The sequence below is a fragment of the Oenanthe melanoleuca genome, chromosome 1, assembly GCF_029582105.1.
Source record: "Oenanthe melanoleuca isolate GR-GAL-2019-014 chromosome 1, OMel1.0, whole genome shotgun sequence".
NCBI lineage: Eukaryota > Metazoa > Chordata > Aves > Passeriformes > Muscicapidae > Oenanthe > Oenanthe melanoleuca.
The window spans coordinates 95,339,289-95,358,004 of NC_079333.1; the positions used below are offsets into that span (position 1 = coordinate 95,339,289).

General features: G+C 41.5%; 1 protein-coding gene across 2 annotated transcripts; it reads left to right on the plus strand.

Annotated features, from left to right (window-relative positions):
- The first annotated feature begins 17 nt into the window (after nucleotides 1-17).
- ZRSR2 (zinc finger CCCH-type, RNA binding motif and serine/arginine rich 2) lies at nucleotides 18-18,709 on the plus strand. Of its 2 annotated transcripts, none has more exons than XM_056506357.1 (11): nucleotides 18-100; nucleotides 1,800-1,879; nucleotides 2,009-2,105; nucleotides 2,403-2,511; nucleotides 2,818-2,904; nucleotides 5,135-5,173; nucleotides 7,298-7,413; nucleotides 10,237-10,450; nucleotides 12,758-12,813; nucleotides 12,994-13,103; nucleotides 13,750-18,709. In XM_056506357.1, exons 1-11 carry the CDS (start codon nucleotides 54-56, stop codon nucleotides 14,223-14,225), a joined length of 1,431 nt encoding a protein of 476 aa, XP_056362332.1. In that variant the 5' UTR covers nucleotides 18-53; the 3' UTR covers nucleotides 14,226-18,709. The 2 variants fall into 2 exon arrangements, with proteins under 2 accessions (XP_056362332.1, XP_056362420.1); XM_056506445.1 differs by having other exon boundaries at nucleotides 2,012-2,105.
- Nucleotides 18,710-18,716: the final 7 nt, after the last annotated feature.

Consider the following 18,716-nt stretch of genomic DNA (forward strand, 5'->3'; position numbering starts at 1 on the left):
GATTGCGCGCCCTTCCGCCGCGGGGTCACGTGACGTCCCGTCGGTACCGCAAGATGGCGGCGCCCATATTGGTGCCCGAGCCCCCCCTGGGGAAGCCGAGGTGAGGCTGCGGCCGGGCCGGGGCGGGGACCCCCCGGGGCAAGGGGAAGGGCCCGCGGGTCCCTGCGGAGAGTCGCGGCCCCGTCCCGGCCGGGACCGCCCGAGCGCACGGCGGCCGTGGCTGAGGCCGCCCCGTGGCCGGGCCCGGCAGTGGCGCAGCTCCGCGCGGCCGTGCCCCGGCGGGACGGGGGGAGTGGGCTCGGCGGGTCGCGGGGCGGGAGCGCGGCCGCGCTGGGGGCGGCGAGCGGGCCCGGGGGCAGCGAGGCCGCCGTGCCCGCCCGCCCGAGCTGTGGCGGGGCGGGACAGCGGCCGCTCGGGTGCTGTGAGGAGCGGCGGAGGCCGCGGCGCGGGCAGGCGGCGGTGTGGGGGTGTGCGTGCCCGGGCTGAGCCCGTCCAGCCCCCGCGGAGGCTGCGGCCGGGCAGCCGTGCTCGCAGCGGGATTCCCGGTCGGGGTCTCCAGGTACTGCCGAGGCATTGCTCCGGTGCCGGCGGCTGGAGGGAGAGGCGAGCCCGCTGCTCCTCGCTGTGCGCCCACCTCCTCGTGTACTACCGTCCTGAGAGTAAGCGGAGCGCCTCCGTTCCTTCCTTGGGTTCCAAGAAACAGAAGTTCCCAGGGAACTGGGAAGGAGCTGCTCGCCTGTCAGCCGCAGGCACCCGCTGAGGGATGCGGCCCGTTTCGGGCAGGGCTGGAGGTGGGGAGCGGCCAGGCTGGCGGCTCAGAGGCACAGGGCCCGGGTGGGACACGGGTCTGTGCGGGCACGCACCGTGGGGTCACCTCGGCACACGCGGGTGGGCAGGTGCTGAGGATGTGAGCAGTGCTGGACAGGACTGGAAATGTGGGTGAAGTTCTGGCTGGCTGAGTTACACTTGTGGAATCTTTTAAAATTACACACTCCAAAAGGGGAAGGTTTTAATGTCCCATCAGCATTTGGTCTGGCACAATGACAAGAGCTGAAGATTGTCCCTCCTTCCTACTTCTCCATTATGACCTGGCTAGGAAGAAGAAAGATAGAATGAAACTTGACAGAAAAGAGCTTGATGTGAAAAGGCTTTTAGACATTAGAGGCATTTTAACCATAGAGAAAATATGATGCTGCTTGTAGGCAGCTGTTCAAAGCTGTCAGACAAGCAAGGAAGAGTCTGGCCGAGCTTGTGTAGCAGAAGAGCAGTGCTGAGCATTGTCTGTGGGGGCTGTGAGTGTGTTTTGTTAGCTGTACATTGAGACTGCTGCCTGTGGAGAATATCAAAGGACAAAAGAAAGGACCTGAAATTTCATGTCCTGTAAAAGAAAGACTGGAATGTGCTGAAAGGTGTACCAAAATTGTAGGGTAGGAGATCCCAAATTTGTTCTCTCATATCTTATTTCGTGACCAAGTTTCAGGAGCTGATTTCATGGTGATGATGTTGAATACTGCAGAGCTCAGAAAAGACAAGACCCCCGTGTGTGGTGTCTTCTTGCTGCTGCCCAGCAAGTCTGAATAGCACAGCCACAGATTTACAGATTTCATTGTCACGTCAGATGCTGCTGTGGAGTTACTGTTTCATATAATTGCCTGTTAATTTTGCAGTTCGTGGAATTTTGCACTGCTGAAGGAAATTTAGTGCATGTATAATTTACATTACAGTAAATTATTATTTGTTTGATAATAAAAATTATTTGTTTGGTGGTTTTAACATAAGTAATGTTCTCTAATCTTCAGCCATCAAAAGTACAGAGCTATTCTGAAAAAGGAGAAGAGGAAAAAAAAGCGACAGGCACTTGCCAAGCTAAGGGATTCAGGTAACTGAAGTATTTGATTCTGTCAGTGGAACTAGAAGTGATTTGGTTTGGGTTTTTATTTATTTTTAAAGATAGCATTTTGTGTATCTGTGTTGGCTGTAGCATGCAGTTATTGTGTTTTTTTCCCAGAAGCTGCAGAAAAAGATGAATCTGTGTCTGAGGAGGAAGAGGAGGAAGTGGAAGAAGAGGAGGAAGAAGAGGAAGAAAAAAAACTTGAGGCAGAAAGGTGAGAAATCTAGAAAATGGCATATATGCAATAAACACTTTTGTAATCAATTTAATGTTAATACTTTGAAAAGTTTGAATATATTCTGTGAAATACAATTCTTGTTGAAGATGTCAGGCTACACAGTCCTTTCCTTTAAAGCTTAAGTGATTCCTGTGGAATTTTCTCTTTTAAATAAGGTTAGATAAGTTGCAGTTATTACTGTAGTAATAAATTTTAATTGTATTTATGACAGTTGTATCAGTCATGGGTAGTCCTTAAGCTGGTGGCCTAAGTGGTGTCTGGTTTCTTTGGTAGACAAAAACTACATGAGCAGTGGTTGCTGAGAGAAGAAAAGGCCCAAGAAGAGTTCAAGCTAAAGAAAGAAAAAGAAGAGGCTGCAAGAAAGCGTCAGGAAGAAGAAGAGGTATAAAGATGTAAAACCTTACAGTTGTGTTTGGCAACAAGGTAGACTTAGTGTAATAACTGTTATTGTTTTGTGGTGGACCCATTGTTCTTGATACTGGTGTGTTTGAAAGGATAGATTCTCCACTCTTGTATAGGAAAGCAAATTGAAAAGAGAAGAAAACAACTCTTAAAAGGGTTTTTATCAGAGATTTAGTTGCTTCTGACTGGATGAAAATTTAATGGTCAAGGAGTTGTAATGCAACATGGTAGTGTTGACTTTGATTGTAAAGCATTGTTGTTGTTTTTGTTTTTTTTTATTATAAAGAGGAAGATCAAAGAAGAATGGGAAGAGCAGCAAAGAAAAGAGAGAGAAGTGGCACAGCAGAAGCAACAAGAGAAGAGAGAGAGAGAGGTGATTCTTGGTGGTGGGAGTATATGCATGTTCTATATCCTGTGACATGATCAGATGCAACAGTTATGCACGTTGAAGAGGGATTTTGTTATAGTTAGCAAATGCATTAGTTAACCCATTCTAAGTTCCTAAACCATTATTCAGTGTTAAAGAGCATCCAGGGGATTTATGTACTGAAGTGTAATTCTTGTTAATGCATCTGGTTGTTCACAGTATGTAATTGTTTACATCTGGTAAATAAGAAGGTACTGTGCTAATATAGGTTCTGATAAGTGCACTTTTTGCATCATGTGTTAATGTCCTAGTTGAACACAGTCAGTGCTGAAGAAAATGCCCAAAGAGGATATGGAATATGGAAGTGCATTGCTGCTGTTCCTTAACACAGTTCTTAAGCAAAAGATGTGTCACTGCTTTTCTTTACTTGACTCATCCAACAGGACGTATCTTTTTTCAGAGCTCCTTGGGTGGAATAAAAAATGATATTGAAGATACAAGTCATTGATAACATTTCTGTTAATTATACATTCTTCTTAAGTTTTAGAAGTTCAGTGACCTGAATGTAAAATGTCCTATACAGTAATCCAGTGTGAGGACTGGCCTCTTACTGCCACTGAAGAGTGACTGCAGCTTTCTAGGGTCTGATCATTTTAGATTCTCCACAACCACAAAGTTGCCAGTCATTTCACTGGGAGGTGTCTTGCAGCTGTGTCTGATAACCACAGCAGAGAAGAGTCATGAGCACACAGTTCTGGCTCTGCAGTTAACAGTTGGTTGTGCCACTGGTTATGTAACACTTAAATGAGGGATGCCAAAGAACAGCAGTTATTGTATTTCCTGTCTTACTTCCTCTGGTGTTCAAGTGTCCATTTGTTTCTTGTAGAATAGGGAGAGAAAACAATGCTCATCCCGTTTATTTAGGGTTGAGATACAGTTTGGAGAGAGTTGAACCATGATAACAGCAGGATTTTATTCCTCCCCTCTGTCCTTGAGTCTGGGTTTGCCTAAGCCCTCAGTGAGATAACTGGTGTCCCTGAACTGGTGTCCCTGGAAGCAGCTTTCTTTTTTGTTTGGTTATTGGATTCCTTGCTTTGTGTTTTTCTGGGTTATTATTTATGGGGATAGTGAGTTAAATTGGCTCATAGAGGGCAATGACTGGCACCCAGAGGGAAACTGATTACCAGCTAGGAGCAGAGCCACCCATTTCAGCAGCAGAAAGTTGTTTAATTGGTTCTGGCTGTGACTTGAAAGAGCAGTTTATTCAAACAGTGATACAAAAACCCCCTAATTTCCCTTTCTAAAATGAAGAAATAGATTTTTCTAGTTTGATGGGTGATGGTGGTTTGAGGCTTTTTTGGAAGGTGTAGTTTTGACTTCGGGTTTTTTGTTGTTTCTCTTTGTGTGGTTCAGGGAGTTTTGTTTGTTTTTTTCTGTTTTGTTTTTGTATATTTTCTTTTTATATGATATCCTTGCAGATCAGTACCAGATGCTGTCTAGATCTTCATCTTGAATTGCATTTTTAAATTTTTGTTTGTTCTTTTTTAATTTAATTAATTATTTTCCAAATTAAACCAATCCTAGCATATTTTCTTGTATTGATTATGTTTAAATGTCTTTTTTCTGGGAACTTTATAGAACAATTTATTAGAAGTAGTGTCCAGCCAGTTTTGGAGAATGGTATTGTTTTCCTCAGCCCACTTAGAAAAAGGAAGAGAAAGAATATCCTCATAGCTTTCCTGTATTTGGAAGGCTAGATGTGGTTAACTTACGACATTTAAGTTTCTTACCAATTACATCTCTTGCTGTAACAGAGGCTCACTAAGCATTCCATTTTTCTGTGTGTTCCATAAAATGTGTAAGTTAAAGTATTTCATGCAACTAAACAATTTTATGGACTTACCTGTAACCAGGCTGTGTACTAGAGCAGGAGATAGAATTTAAGCATCAATAGTTAAATGATAGTTTTAAAAAAGAAAATTAAACTTTTATGTTGTCTGTTATTTAGTTTAGAAAATCATCTATAGTTTGGTCTTGTCTGATGTATCCTTTAACAGCTTTGTAGTACATGAATTGCAACAGAGCCAAAGTAAATCTCCTGTTTTTAAAGCAAACCTCATCGCACTTTCATTATGCATAATCACTAAGCATTGTAAATTAGATTCTTAACTAAAGAAACCAGATGTTTTGTGTGTCCTCAGGGTTTTCACTAGTCCTGTGTTTACACCATTTATAGGCAGCTGTGCAGAGGATGCTGGATCAAGCTGAAAGCCAGGTATGCTCAGAGACTTTCTGAAAAAAGAACTGGAAAGTAATTTAATTTCCATCCGGTGTTTGCCTTCTAGCATGCTGTCCATCTGCTCTTGAGAACCTAATGGCCTGAATAAATTTAATATATAGTGGCTTGCATGAGCTGTAAACAATTATTTACTGGGTGGAACATAATTAAGCATATTTCTGGCTGGTTGGTGGCAGTGCAGTTGTGCATGCTGATGACTGTTCAGGAGGTCTGAGTCAAAATGAACCTGGAAATACTGCTGTGTGCTGTTAAAAAACGCTGTGCATGATGGTTTGTTTGTGAATTGTAATTCTAAATAAATCTGTCAGTCCTGGGTGGCAAGACAAACCTGTCTTTTTAAGCAGATGTCAGGCTCTAAATAAGAGGATTCAGTGGTGGAGGAGGGCACAGATCCTTAAGGAAAAGAAAAAAAGGTGGGAGAGGGAGAAGCTTGACTGCTTGGATGCCTCGAAGAGCATGGATCTTGAGCTGGTAGTGTGTAGAAAACTGCAGTTTTCATTTGAATCTTAGAGATTGCCTTAAAGAATAATTTGGCTTTTTATCTCTGTCACACGGTTAAACTTTTAAGATTCTTGCTTTGAAGATTCTTGCTTTGTTTACACCATTGCATGAATTTGAAAAATAAGTTTTAACCTAGTTATCCACTGTTTATTGATTGCCATAGCTATACTGGAGTTATATTTGATTCCAAATCATGTTTAAACAGTTTTTAGGTAGGAAATCTGTTTCATAAAATGGGTAGGAAACTGCTTTGAACTGCTGCCTGCTCAGAGCTCAAGATGCATTAGCACTCATGTTTGCAAAGGAATAGTCAGAAATGTGGTATGTTAGAGGCTGAATTAGAGCATCAGTTCAGGGTTCAGTTACTGCTGACATAACAGGGCTGTTCTGGTGATAGAAAATTATGGCTGCAAGTCATGAACAGAATTAGTAGCTGGGTCAAATGTTGCTGGTGAATAAAAAGAATTTTCAGTTGATTTAAAATGAGAACTTAGGCATTCAGCTTTACAGATTGTTTGGTTAGAATGAAAACTGCTTTTTAAATATGTGTCTTGGTTGTAGTCATTCAAGACTTACAACTTGGTCAGGCCATTTTGAAGTATAAAAATCTTAATGACCCAAGATGATCAGTATGGGCACTTTTACTTCCATTGCTAACTATAATTTTTTTAAATTCTGGCCTTTGGCAGGTTACTTTTTATTTTAGCCTTTTCTAGATGCACATAACAGTGATAATAATGAGCTTGCTGAGCTTTAGGCTGTTGCAGAGAAAAATAAATAAATAGTCCTAGCTTTCTCTGCCAGGTTGTAGTGGTTTTGACTGGGATAGTTATTTTTTTCATGGTGGCTGGTATGGGGCTTCATTTTGCATTTACACTTAAAGTAGGGTTGAAAATGTGGAGACGCTTTTGTTATTGCTGAGCAGGGCCTACACAGACCCAAGGCCTTTTCTGCTTCTCATACTGCCACCCTGCTGAAGAGGCAGAGGGTGCATGGTTTGTCAGGAGGAGACACAGCGGGGACAGGTGACCCCAGCTGACCAAAGGAATATGCCAGACCATCTGACATCATGCTCAGTATATAAAGTGCAGGGGAAGAAGGAAAGGGGAGATATTTGGAGTGATGGAGTTTGTCTTCCCTAGTCACCATGATACGTGGTGGGGCCTTGCTGGAGATGGCTGAACACCTGCCCGCCCCTGGGAAACAGTGAATCAATTCCTGGTTTTGCTTTGCTTGTGTGCCTGGCTTTTGCTTTCCTTCTTAAACTGTCTTTATATCAACACATTAATTTTGTATCTTTTACCCTTTCTTTCTCTCCCTGATCTTGCTTGGTGGGACTGTGAGCAAGTGGCTCTGTGGGGCTTGGCTGCTGGCTGGGGTTAAACCATGGCACAGGTCTATAAAGTGAGACCCAAGGCACAGGGCAACTTTGAAAAACAGTGCTTTCAATAGGTTCAGCTTGCCTTGTAGAAACACAGTGCTCATAACTGCATGTGAATTCAGTTGTTATTTTTTTGCATGTTATTCAGTTGTTAAGTTTTAACACTTCGTTTTTTTACTGTTTTCTAACTTTTGTCTATTTTACTGTTTCTTTTACAGCTGGAGAATGGTGTGAGTTGGCATAACCCAGAGCCCCCAGAGAACCTGGGAACAGAGAAGGATAGAGCGAATTGCCCATTTTATATTAAAACAGGTTCCTGCCGATTTGGAGACAGGTAATCCATTGAGTATTTACCAGGATAGAAATGTGCTGGGGAGGTAAAATGGAGGCAACTTAATTAGGTCATAAGCTAACTGAGTAAGAATTGCTGCATAAAATACTTCTGTGTATTTGGATGTGGATTGAGAGCAGAGCATTGCCTTGCTGGAATTGAGCTATTTATTGATGGTGCATTCTGTTTACATTGATCAGACTTGAGGTTTCCTTAGCTTAGACTCATGCATAGATATATTCTGACAGAATGTGTATGATCTGCTGTTAATACAGGTCTGGTATGTCAGATGCTAGTTTTTTATATTTTCTAATTTGCATATGTTCAAATTCCAAATGGACTAAAGTAAATTAAGGTAAATCTGCACATTTGGGAAAATTGTCAGATAGCTTCCAGAGTTCTCACTATTTAAATGTGTGATACATTCAGTTGTGATTCTGGTATGCTGACAGGGTGCCCCTGTCTCAGGAGGGAAGTGTTTTAAAAGGCAAAAACAGAAAAGCTCAACACCTCTGTAGAAGTGGCTGGCAAGTCCAGACTCTGCTTTCAAAGAGGAGCATGGAAGATGCCGTGGTAGATGAGCAGCATCTTAGGAGTAGGGTTGGAATGATTATTTGTAGTTTAATCAGGTGTCTCAGAATGTTTACCAGCTTTGAAAAAGAAAATATTTTATCATATGAAACAAATGGCAAACTTGTTCCCAGAGGATGTAGAGGAAGCCAGAAGTATAAATGAGTTTATGTTCACTGGTGACCATGAACAATGATGACCCAAATGCAGCTTCTGGCTTGAAAATTCTGGATTTTTTTTTTTTTTTTTTTTTTTTGTGCTAAGGAGAAACAACAGTTTAGCAGGGAAGGACTCTGATATTTATTATATGAATCTTCAGCAAAAACTTATGATATTATTTTACTAACTTGTCACTGAAACATGTGGTCTAACTATTGTAGTTTTCTTTGTCCTGGGAGTAATTTGTTCCAGTGTGATGTATACCGTGGATAATTATAAGATAACTCAACTATATGAAAGCTTCAAGTTCACATCTTTTTTTTTTTCTATTCTGAAATACGTGTTGAATTCCATAGTAAAAATTTCACCAGTTATGCCACTTCACACAGCATTTTTTTCAAATGCCTGTGTCTTTGTAATCTTTGCAGTATTTTTGTCTCAGTGGTCTTTAATGGAGATAACCTCTATGGATTGCATAAAATCCACTTTTGCTTTGAACTTTGCATTTGAACTATTAATAACCCTTGGAAAATAAATACTGAGAAACATCATATTCTGCCCTTCCTCTTTTTCACCCTTGTTGATCTCAGCTACCTCTCTTTCATCTTCCTTCTTTTTCCTCACATACCTGCTTCCTTCATAATCTGGTCATTTCTATGTCTGGTCCTGTCTGTAAGTAGGACTGGTACAGCTAGGGTAGGACTGGAAGGATGGGTTGGAAGGAGCTGTGCAAAACTAAGAGCCAGTGTTATAAACAAATAACTGTTGAATCTTGTCAAAGATCACTATGTCTTGAAGAGGCTAAAACTGACGGAGTTTGCTACTACCAATTTCCCTGGTAATTCAAACCCTAACATTTTGCAGTAATCTGGGATTCCTGGGTCATGCATTTTCCTTGGGGTTCCTTTTTTTCTGTCTGTGACTATATAATTTTGTGTACAGATGATATTAGGTGAATATTACTGAAATTGAACAGCAAAAGGAGGAAGTTTCTAAAATGTAAAAAAATATAATCATCAAATTAATTGTTTCATGGTTTAATTTTGGGTTTGGAAATTGGATTTTTTTTGTTGTTGTTTGCTTTTTGAAGTCTAAGGGGTCAGCCAGAAGGTGAGAGTCCATTTCTGACTGACTGGGTACAGAAAAACTTCCTAGCTGAAGTCTGGGTTATAATTGTCCATTTTGAGACCTGACCTCCCTGCAGTTTGTCTGTGCTGTCCAGTGACATAGAGACTAGACTAGTCTGGATGTTTTTTTCATCATTTCATTTGAAAAGGAGAAATGTGTTGAAGAGTGCATGACCCAGTTGCTTGGGGATGTATTGAATGGGAATCATAAAGCACATGAAATAAAGATGGGGAACATCTGTGTTCTTACTAAATCTGAAGATGTCTAGGGGAGAACTGTATTTCAGCATGTTAGTAAGGTAGCCTGAATATGATGGATGGTGAGAGACATCTAAACACTTTTATGGCTGCCAAGAAGATGCAGATTACAGTTCAACTGATTTAGAAGAATCTTTTTTGGGTTTTTTTTTTAGTTTTTTGGGGTTTTTTTTTGTTTGTCTTGGTTTGGGATTTTTTTGTTAGAAATGGAAAAATATCAGTCTCATACTCATCCAGGTGCAGGTCTAAATGTGCTGTTCTTTCCTCATTCCTGCTTTCCACCCCCATATGATGAGACCAACTTCAGTAAAAGTTGTTCAGTTTGTTAAAAGAGTGGGTACATACTTTAAAATGTCTTTATAGAAAGACTCCTGACAATCTATTAAGCCCTTCAGAAAATGGGAATGCATTAACCCCAGTAGCCTAAAAGAAATGACTTGCTCTCATTGTGACACTTGTATCTATACCTTTTGTAGTTCTGCTTTCTTCAGCAAGAATGTGTTTGTTAATGGCATTAAGGAAGCATTAAGGTTATGTACAAACTCACTCAGAACGATTTGGTTTAGTAATTGAAATATCTTGATCTTCCACTAATGGATTTTCTTTTATAATAACTGTAACTGAAAATGACAAATGTTTGAAGTTTCAACAAGTGTATTTTCTGCTGAAAGTGCCAATCTTTCCACTTTCCTTTCTTCACTGCACTGCCCAGGTGTTCTCGCAAGCACAACTACCCCACATCCAGCAAGACGCTGCTCGTGCGAGGGATGTTCATCACTTTCGGCATGGAGCAGTGCCGGAGGGACGACTACGACACAGATGCCAGTCTGGAGTACAGTGATGAGGAGACCTACCAGCAGTTCCTGGAGTTCTATGAGGATGTGCTCCCTGAATTTCAGAATGTGGGGAAGGTGGTTCAATTCAAGGTATGCATCTAAGTGCGGTTTATGAGCCTTAGGAGAAATTCTATGTGCACTAGGGAATGATGCAGTGTCCTTTCAGCAAACTGTGCGTCTCTCATGTCACCTGTAAACTTGTCACAGCTCTTACAGAGCACCATCTTACTCTGGGTGAATCTTCTCTCCCATTCCCCTGAAGTGTTACAAAAGGTTGTGCTTCTATATTGCAAGTTACTCACACTGCTCAACAGTCCACTTATCTCATAGTCCTTTCTTTTCTTATCCTGTGCTAACCCCCAGAGGGTCCATTAAGACTGTTAGACAATATAAATACATCTGAGCTACTGTATTTGGGCCTAAGGAGTGAAATAGTGGGGGTATGAAATGTATTTGGAGTGTACACCCAAACAATGTCATTTTAGGACTGCCTGAATAATAAAATCAGATTACAATGAACTGAAAATATAGCAGGTATTTCAGTAGAAAGAATTATAGAAAGGTAAGTTATATAAATGGTCTTGAGATTCGTCATCCATCCCTAGTTTGTGCATTTGGTTTGCTCAGTGTTTTGTACTGACTTTTTCCCATTTATATTGTTATTCCTTACGGGGATAAAGAGGGATCTGTAAATGGAGACCTGAGATCAATGATGTGTGTTAGCAGTCCCGTGTTGCCCCAAAACATGCAGCTTGGATGGTGCAATCTCCTTGCATCAGAATCTATTGCAGCATCCCTTTCTGCTTGCCATTCCTAAGTGTTTTCCTGCAGTCACCAGGAAGCACATAGTGCCTTTTCTTTTGTGTTCATCTACTGACAGCTGCCTCAGGACTGAGATGGCATTAGCATTTCAAGCAAGAGGAGAGTAGAAAGAGTGAGTTTTCTATAGTTGTATAATGAACTTTATAGATAAGAAACCTTCACTTGTTTGAAGGAGTTGGAGCATCCCCTCCATATTTTGACTCATAGAATAATAGCTGGCTGTCCTCTACTAGAAGACAGGATGCAGAATCTCTATGAAGCATGGCCTGAAAAGCCTTACCAGCAAAGTCAGGTCCTTGGCTTTGTACCATTGTTTTGTGCAGGTGTGCTAAGCTGCACCTGCTTGGGTCCCTGTTACTGTGGCATTCCTTGGCTTCTGAGGCAGTTGTGCAACAGTAAGATGATTCTCATGCATGTTTTTGCTACATTAGAGATGCTTTGGGATGACATGTTGGCTGCAGGGATCTTAACTGGGAGTGAGCTGAGACTCTGTGACCATTTCCAATCAGATTATACACACCCCTCGTTCATCTGAGTTCCTTTTCCAGTGTAGCCCAAGGTTTTATTCTGGCTGTTTTTCTGGGAAGCTGCTCCAGAATCTGGAAGGTCCTGATAAAACACTACCCTAGAACACTAGGGTTCTTTCCTCCCCAAAAATGTCTATGGCAAAATCATTCTCACTTTTTCTTGTATTGACACTGTTTATCTCAAATAGTTTGACTCCTGTTCCTGTAATAATTATAGTGCTTGTTATTGTGGCTGAAGCCCTTTGCTGACCCAGCATACAAAGAGTTATTTCCTGAGGGTCAGTCATGATTCAGGGATGAAAGCAGCCACTAACCCTGTCTGCTGCAGATATTGAAGAGGTCTGTGGGCAACAGAGGCTGGAATCACAGTTTGCCTTGGAGAACTGGGTTCCACCTGCTTGGACCTGCCTGTCTCAGAATATTTTGTAACTAGCAGCAAGCTTTTTTGAAGGTAATTTGTATATTTTTGAGAGCTTTACATATTTTTTGAATGCTAAATCATTACAAAAAAAGATTTTTCAGAATTGTACAGTGAAAGATGGTGTCTTCAGATTTTTGAACCCATTTCACAGGGATGCTGTGAAGATACATTGCTCTAGAGCCTCTTACTGTAATGAATCCCTCATTTCCACTTGAGGATAATACTAATGATTGTCAGAGCAGGATTTGGCTGTTGCACAGTAGGGTTGGCCCAGACAAGTGCAAGACAATGGAGTATAAGCTTTCTTGTGGACTAAGTGAAGCTTAGATCCCAGAGTTAATCAAAGCATAATGCTGGAAACAGTTAAACATTAGCCAGAAAGGGTTTTTTGGAGGGTTTTTTTTTTGGGGGGGGGGTTGTTTTGTTTTGTTTTTTGTTTTTATTTGGTTTGGTTGGTTTTTTTTGTTTTTGTTTTTTTTTTTGTTAACCCTAAGTGTTCAGAAAAACATAATCTCTAATTTGATATGGATGAACTGTCAGAAATAAGACTTGCCCATTTCAGATTGTGTGAGCTGCTGTACAGCATAAACCTTCCACTGCCCTAACTTCATGTTTCCATCCCCTCAGGTCAGTTGCAACTATGAGCCTCACCTGCGAGGAAATGTGTATGTCCAGTACCAGTCGTAAGTACTCACAGCCTTAACAAGTGTTAGAACTAAATTCCAGAGCTGAGTCATGAATAAGAAATGTTTGTACCATCCATGCAGTTCATTCTCATACTGTAGTGGGAGCCCAAAATTGGTAAGGGGTGTCTGAAATGATTGTGTGATGGTAATGCCATCTGTTATTTTTACTTTTTAAAGGGAGAAGGACTGTCAGGCAGCTCTGGCTCTGTTCAGTGGACGATGGTATGCAGGCAGACAGCTTCATTGTGAATTCTGTCCTGTGACAAGGTGGAAAACTGCCATATGTGGTGAGTCTTGGAAAAGAGAATATATGTTACTGAAGAGTACTCACTCACAGAAATGAAAAAGAGGATTTAGGGTGTAGCTTTCAGATCTTCCCAATGTTGTACTCATTTCTGTTTGGAAGATAAATGTTCTAACTTTCTTGTGTAGATCCAGAAAAGAAAGGGAGTATTTCACCATGTCATGGAAGTGTCTGAATTGTTCCATGGATTTACCGTGGTCTAGAAAAAAAGGTTTGGATTCTAGTGTTGGAAATAATAATCTTAAAGTGAAACTCCAGGAAGTACTAATTTATCTCTTGAGAAGCAACAGAAGTTTCTGACTGTCAACAGTTCTGAGCAGTAAATATAACATGTGACTTATCTAGATAACTTCTTACATTAGGGTAAATAAAATTCAGTGAAAGTAAATGAAAAGTTAAGTTTGTTCTAAGCTAAAACCAAATCTTTGTAGCTGTTGAAAAGATAATTCCCAGAAAAGTACACAGTGAAAATAAATCTTGTGCGAGTTAAATTGATAGATGGTCAGATGCATGTTCTTCTGTTTGGAGAAGCAAAATTCAGTTTATTACATTTCTTCCAGTTGGTACATAATGAGGAGAGAGGTTTAACAGGTCTGCTTCATAAAAAAGCAAACCCTAATCTGTTGCAGGCTTATTTGAAAGGCAGAAGTGTCCAAGAGGGAAACACTGCAACTTTCTTCACGTATTCAAAAATCCAAACAACGAGTTTTGGGAGGCCAATAGAGACATACGTATTTCTCCTGAACGGACTCATCAGTTGTCTAAAAACTCTGAGAGGAGAAACAGATCGAGCCACCGTGACGACTATTACAGCCGGTCCCGGAGGAGGGGCAGCCCGAGCCCCGAGCACTCCTACCGCAGGAACGGGGAGTCCGAGAGGAAAAAGAGCCGCCGCAAAAACAAGAGGCGGCGCCGCTCGGGGCGGTCCCGGAGCCGGGAGAGGAGGAGATCCCACAGCAGGGGCAGGAAGAGGAGAGGCCGCAGCCGCAGCCACAGTCGGACACGCAGCCGCAGCAGGAGCAGGAGTTCCTCTCGATCCAGGAGCAGGGGTAAAAAGAGATCAAGCAGCAGAGGGAAAAATAGTGAAACTCCCAAAACAAAGTGAGAATTACTTTCAGAAATCACTAATTGATAAAAATAGAGCTGACAAAGAAATCTTCCCAATAGGGCACCAGATATATTTGAATTTCAAATAAAGTGTTCTTGCACATTAAAATGTTTCTTCCTAATAAAGGAATGTAGTTTACTGTGTGCGAAGCTTGAGAAAATTAAAAGTTTTAAGTCCTATAGAAGGTGTGAATGTCAAGTACTCTAGCTACTTTGTCCCTCTGAACTGCTGCAACACTTGGATGCACACTGAGTACAAATAGAGAAGTGAAGCCTCTTTGGTATATGCTTATTTCTGTTATGTGAATGTTAAGTGTTTACTGTTCCTGTAAGGAGTTAGTGCAGAACAGCCGGTGTGCAGTAGATTCACAGCCCAGCACACTGCAGATCCAGGTCTGTGTACATGACTGCCATTTGTATTTTTCATCTGTTTATTGGAAATTGCTTTCTAGACAAAGAAAATATAATCATTTTATGAGTTGGAGAAAAGGGATCATTGTTTGATTGTACAATACTTGCCCAGTAGGAGCTTTTTGGTCATGAGTGTTGGATTTTTCTCTGCCCTGATTGAGCTGTTGAGCTGATTGCTTGTAGGGATTGCAGTAGACTAAAAACCAAGTAGCAAATACACAGAGAAACAATCCGTTTATTCAGTACCTTAGTCCCCAAGTAAGAGTGGAGACCATGCAACTGTAATCCTCGAGTGAGGCTAGAAATACTTTGCATACCTCTTGGTTGCACACCCTTTTGTAGGTGAAAACAACCTGCCTAACTTGTGCTGGAGGGGTGGAAAGTGTCCGTTTGGGAACCAAAGACAATTGGGAAGGCTCAGTCAAGATGGCTGCAGAGTGGCTGAAGAAACTGAAGGGTTATACATGAAAGAATACTTTATGGCTTTGGGAGAGGAGGACTTGACTTGGAGCCTTTTTAGGTTTATTTTACAAATAGTTTAAGGCACCCTACTGCCTTGCTTTCCTACAGCCAAGGTGAAGAGTAGGGTACATAAAAATTAAATTATTGGGACAAAACCTTCTTGAAATGACAGCTACATTAGCAAAGTACTTGCAGTTAGAGAAACCCTTACCAATATTTTTTCACTTTTATTTAAAATATTTATGCTGTTAGATGTACTGTATTTCACATGGCTTATCTTCAGATTTTAACTTGGGCACCTCAGTGTCCTCAGACACTTGGAGAGAGCTTGTGGCACCAAAGATTCAAGGTGCCCTAATGGTCTGTAGAGATACCTCCCTGGCCTTAGCCTCTCCAAAAAACTGGGCTCCTGCCTTCAGAGAGCCCGTCAGACCCCACAAGTTGGAAGCTTAAAGCAGGCATAAAATGTTCCAAAATAGGGATTCATTACGACTCCCAGCAATGTAGCATAAAACTCCCTTGGAAAATCTGGGTATCTGAACTTTACCAACAGTATTCCTCACAGCACGAACATTTTTGTCCAGGTTAGTTAAGATTGAGTGAACATTGCTTCTGGAAATGATATATATATATATATATTTTTGCTTTTCTAAATGCATAGTGCACCTAGCATGCTGATTATACATTTTTCCTTCTTTCTTCATGCGTAACTTGTCCCATATGGAGTTATACAACAAAAGTGGTGTTCAGTTCAAACCCGACTTTAACTATATATTGTCAATAACTGTAGGCAGAGCTGTAGCTTAGTTAATTTGATTAAATGTTTTAGTTAATAACAGATGTAGGAATTGTAATTAATTAGCATAACTTTTGAAATAGTAAATTTTTTAAAGGCATATTTCAAAGGATAGACAGCACTAAGTTTTTAATTCCATTTGAGAAATTTATTACTGCCAGTTTCTTATAATGTACCTTTTTCTCACCACACCTTAGAGACAAATTTTCCCTGAGGTTTCTACTTTTTTATAGCTGCTCAATTGTCTCTCTGGGTCGCTTGCACCACATGTGACAAGCTCTGATTAAGCTGGCCACCAGCAGGCCAGTTCCATCCTCCATTCCCTGGCTGCCCTGCTTCCCACAGCTCTGGTGGGAGAGCTGGCTTGTCCCTGTGCAGACACTCTGCCCTCTGTGTCACACGGCCAGATGTCACAGAGCATTATCCCAGCACAATCAGCTGTCCAGCTCAAGTAAAAGTGGTGGAGTGGGTGGTGGGAACCTGTGACCAGTCAGGTGAAATGAGCAAATCAGGCCACCATGGGATTAGAAACTAAATGCCCACTAACAACCACGTGAAAATTCCATGGGTGATTAGTCTCCTTGTCCCCACAGTTTTGTAAAAGGATTTGGGAAGCTGAGTGGTTATATTTAAAAAAAAAAAAAAAATGCACAGAAATGCATGTAAAAATTTAAATATACTTTATTTCTGCTACTACAACAGCTGAAGCTTCAGCTTGTTTTTCTGGAGGTCTGGACCCAGATGTGCTGGCTGTACATGTGCAGTGTAGGACTGGTAACTGATTGCCCTTCACTTTCACACACCATCTGTTTATTACACAGAGTCTGAGTGCTGTAGATCTGACATTTAGCTTGCATTTGTTAGCATGAAACATGGGATTCCACCAGTTTTCTAACTTTGGAGTTCGTATTTTCAGTATTGTTTCTCTGCTTCATAACCTTAAGTAGTGTTATATGCATGGTTTTGTGTTTCCTTATTATTGTCTGAGTGAGCTATTTTATTCTGGAGAGACAAACAGACTAGAAGTTTTTTTTAATGTCAAGCTTAATTATTTTCTTTCCCAAAGGGAGAAAGGCCCAGAAGAATACAGAAGGGATTTAAATTTGTAAAGAACAGCCTATTCCCATTGGTGTTTTTCTGCATATTCCACAGAAAAGGACTTTATAAAGTGACTTAATACGGGCCAAGTTTTGTTTTGTCTTTAATGACTACTTAAAAGCAGCATCTTTCAAAATACATTTTTCAGTTGTGAATTCAGCAGGGATCACGGAGGTGCTTTGGAGTAATTCTGGCTTTTACACAGAGGTTCAGGGTGGCAGTGCCAGGGCCTGCCAGACGAGCTGCTGCAGTCAGGATGGGGAGCAGGTGCTGCTCCTGCCCTTCAGAGGCGGAGCAGCCAGGCAGGCAGCAGTGCTGCCTTGTTCAGCAGCACAAAGGGACAGTGGCAGCACACCCCTGTAGGCACAGGCACTGCTGCTGCCCAGCAGAATTAAGGCATCAGGGAACTGGACTTGCCCCCTTGCAGCAGAGTGCCTTCCCTCCAGCTGTGGCTGGTGGCCACTTTTGTGGGATTTCATTCCCTGTCTGCCTGTCCAGAATAGCAAACCCCCATCGGGTTGAGGAGGGTGGCACATGTCTCTGTGTTCAATGCAAGGCATTTCTTATGGACACCCACCAAGGCCTTCCCTCTCTGGCCCCAGCCCTTGTGTACAGGGCACATTGTCCAAAATGCATCCCAAGTGATTCCTCTCCCACTTTTATCCCCTGTGATGGCAGCATGGCTGTTTTGCATCCAGTTTGGCATTAGCACGTTCAGTGTATCGGAAACTGCCCTCTGGTTTACAGTGACATTCCTGTGTGTTAAATAACTTGTTTTTTTCTAAAGACATGCAAGAGCCTGCTAAAAAATGCTATTGCTTCCTGTCCTGGATCAGCACTTCTTACAAAACATGAAAGATGGAAGTTTATGATAGTTAATAATGTAAAAGCTTAATTGACTTTCTTACATCATCCAAAGAGTGCAGCTCATTTTGCTTCCACTGAAAGCTTAAAATAAACCCCAGTTATTCCACATACACTCCTGCTCAGCACTGATGTATCAGGTGGATTGAGGATCTGTGGCTGAAAACCAGAACTGATGTGACATGGACAGGTAACACTTTGCTGAGCCATGGGACAGACTGCAAAGCAAGCTGGACAAGCCCAACCCATGGTGCTGGGGAACCATCACTGTGGCCTTACCCCAACAGGAACAGCCAATGTTTAGGAAGGCCTCTTCGAGTTACAGACTTAAGCCGGTGAAGTTGAAGACACTCAAGACAACAATCAACTTGCCTGAACAATCCAGAAATTCCTACTTCTTCTTTAGCTCCCCCCGGCCCTTCTCCACAAGACAGGAAATCCAAAAACCAGAATTTCATTTCAAATTAATTTCAGAAATGCTCGAATAGGTTAATTTCTCCTCATGCTTTTGCTGATAGCATCAAGAAGTTCAGTTCTTTCAGAAAGGTGGAGAACAGATTCATCTGACATAGTTTTGGTTGAGACTAGGATTGTAAACATTGCATTGACTTGCTCAGAATTCTGTGAAAAGAACTGAATATTCAGTCTGTATTATCCAAGAATCTCTCAACATGTGGATTAATTTTCAAATGAAGTGGTACTACCCCATCATTTTAACATCCACTTAAACTTCATGTTTAATGTGGCAAGCTTTCCAAAAACTTGCTAATTTATTGCTTTACAATTTAAATGGATGTAAATAACTAAACTCGGACACAGTATCCTCAACATTTTTTAATGAAGTGCTCAAGAACAGGT

What these genes read in the sequence shown, in the direction of transcription:
- ZRSR2 (XM_056506357.1), top strand. Translation starts at nt 54, where the DNA reads ATGGCGGCGCCCATATTGGTGCCCGAGCCCCCCCTGGGGAAGCCGAG. An exon ending in AAAAAACTTGAGGCAGAAAG is followed by an intron (nt 2,106 to 2,402) that starts GTGAGAAATCTA and finishes TTTCTTTGGTAG; the next exon opens with ACAAAAACTACATGAGCAGT. An exon ending in TCCTGCCGATTTGGAGACAG is followed by an intron (nt 7,414 to 10,236) that starts GTAATCCATTGA and finishes TGCACTGCCCAG; the next exon opens with GTGTTCTCGCAAGCACAACT.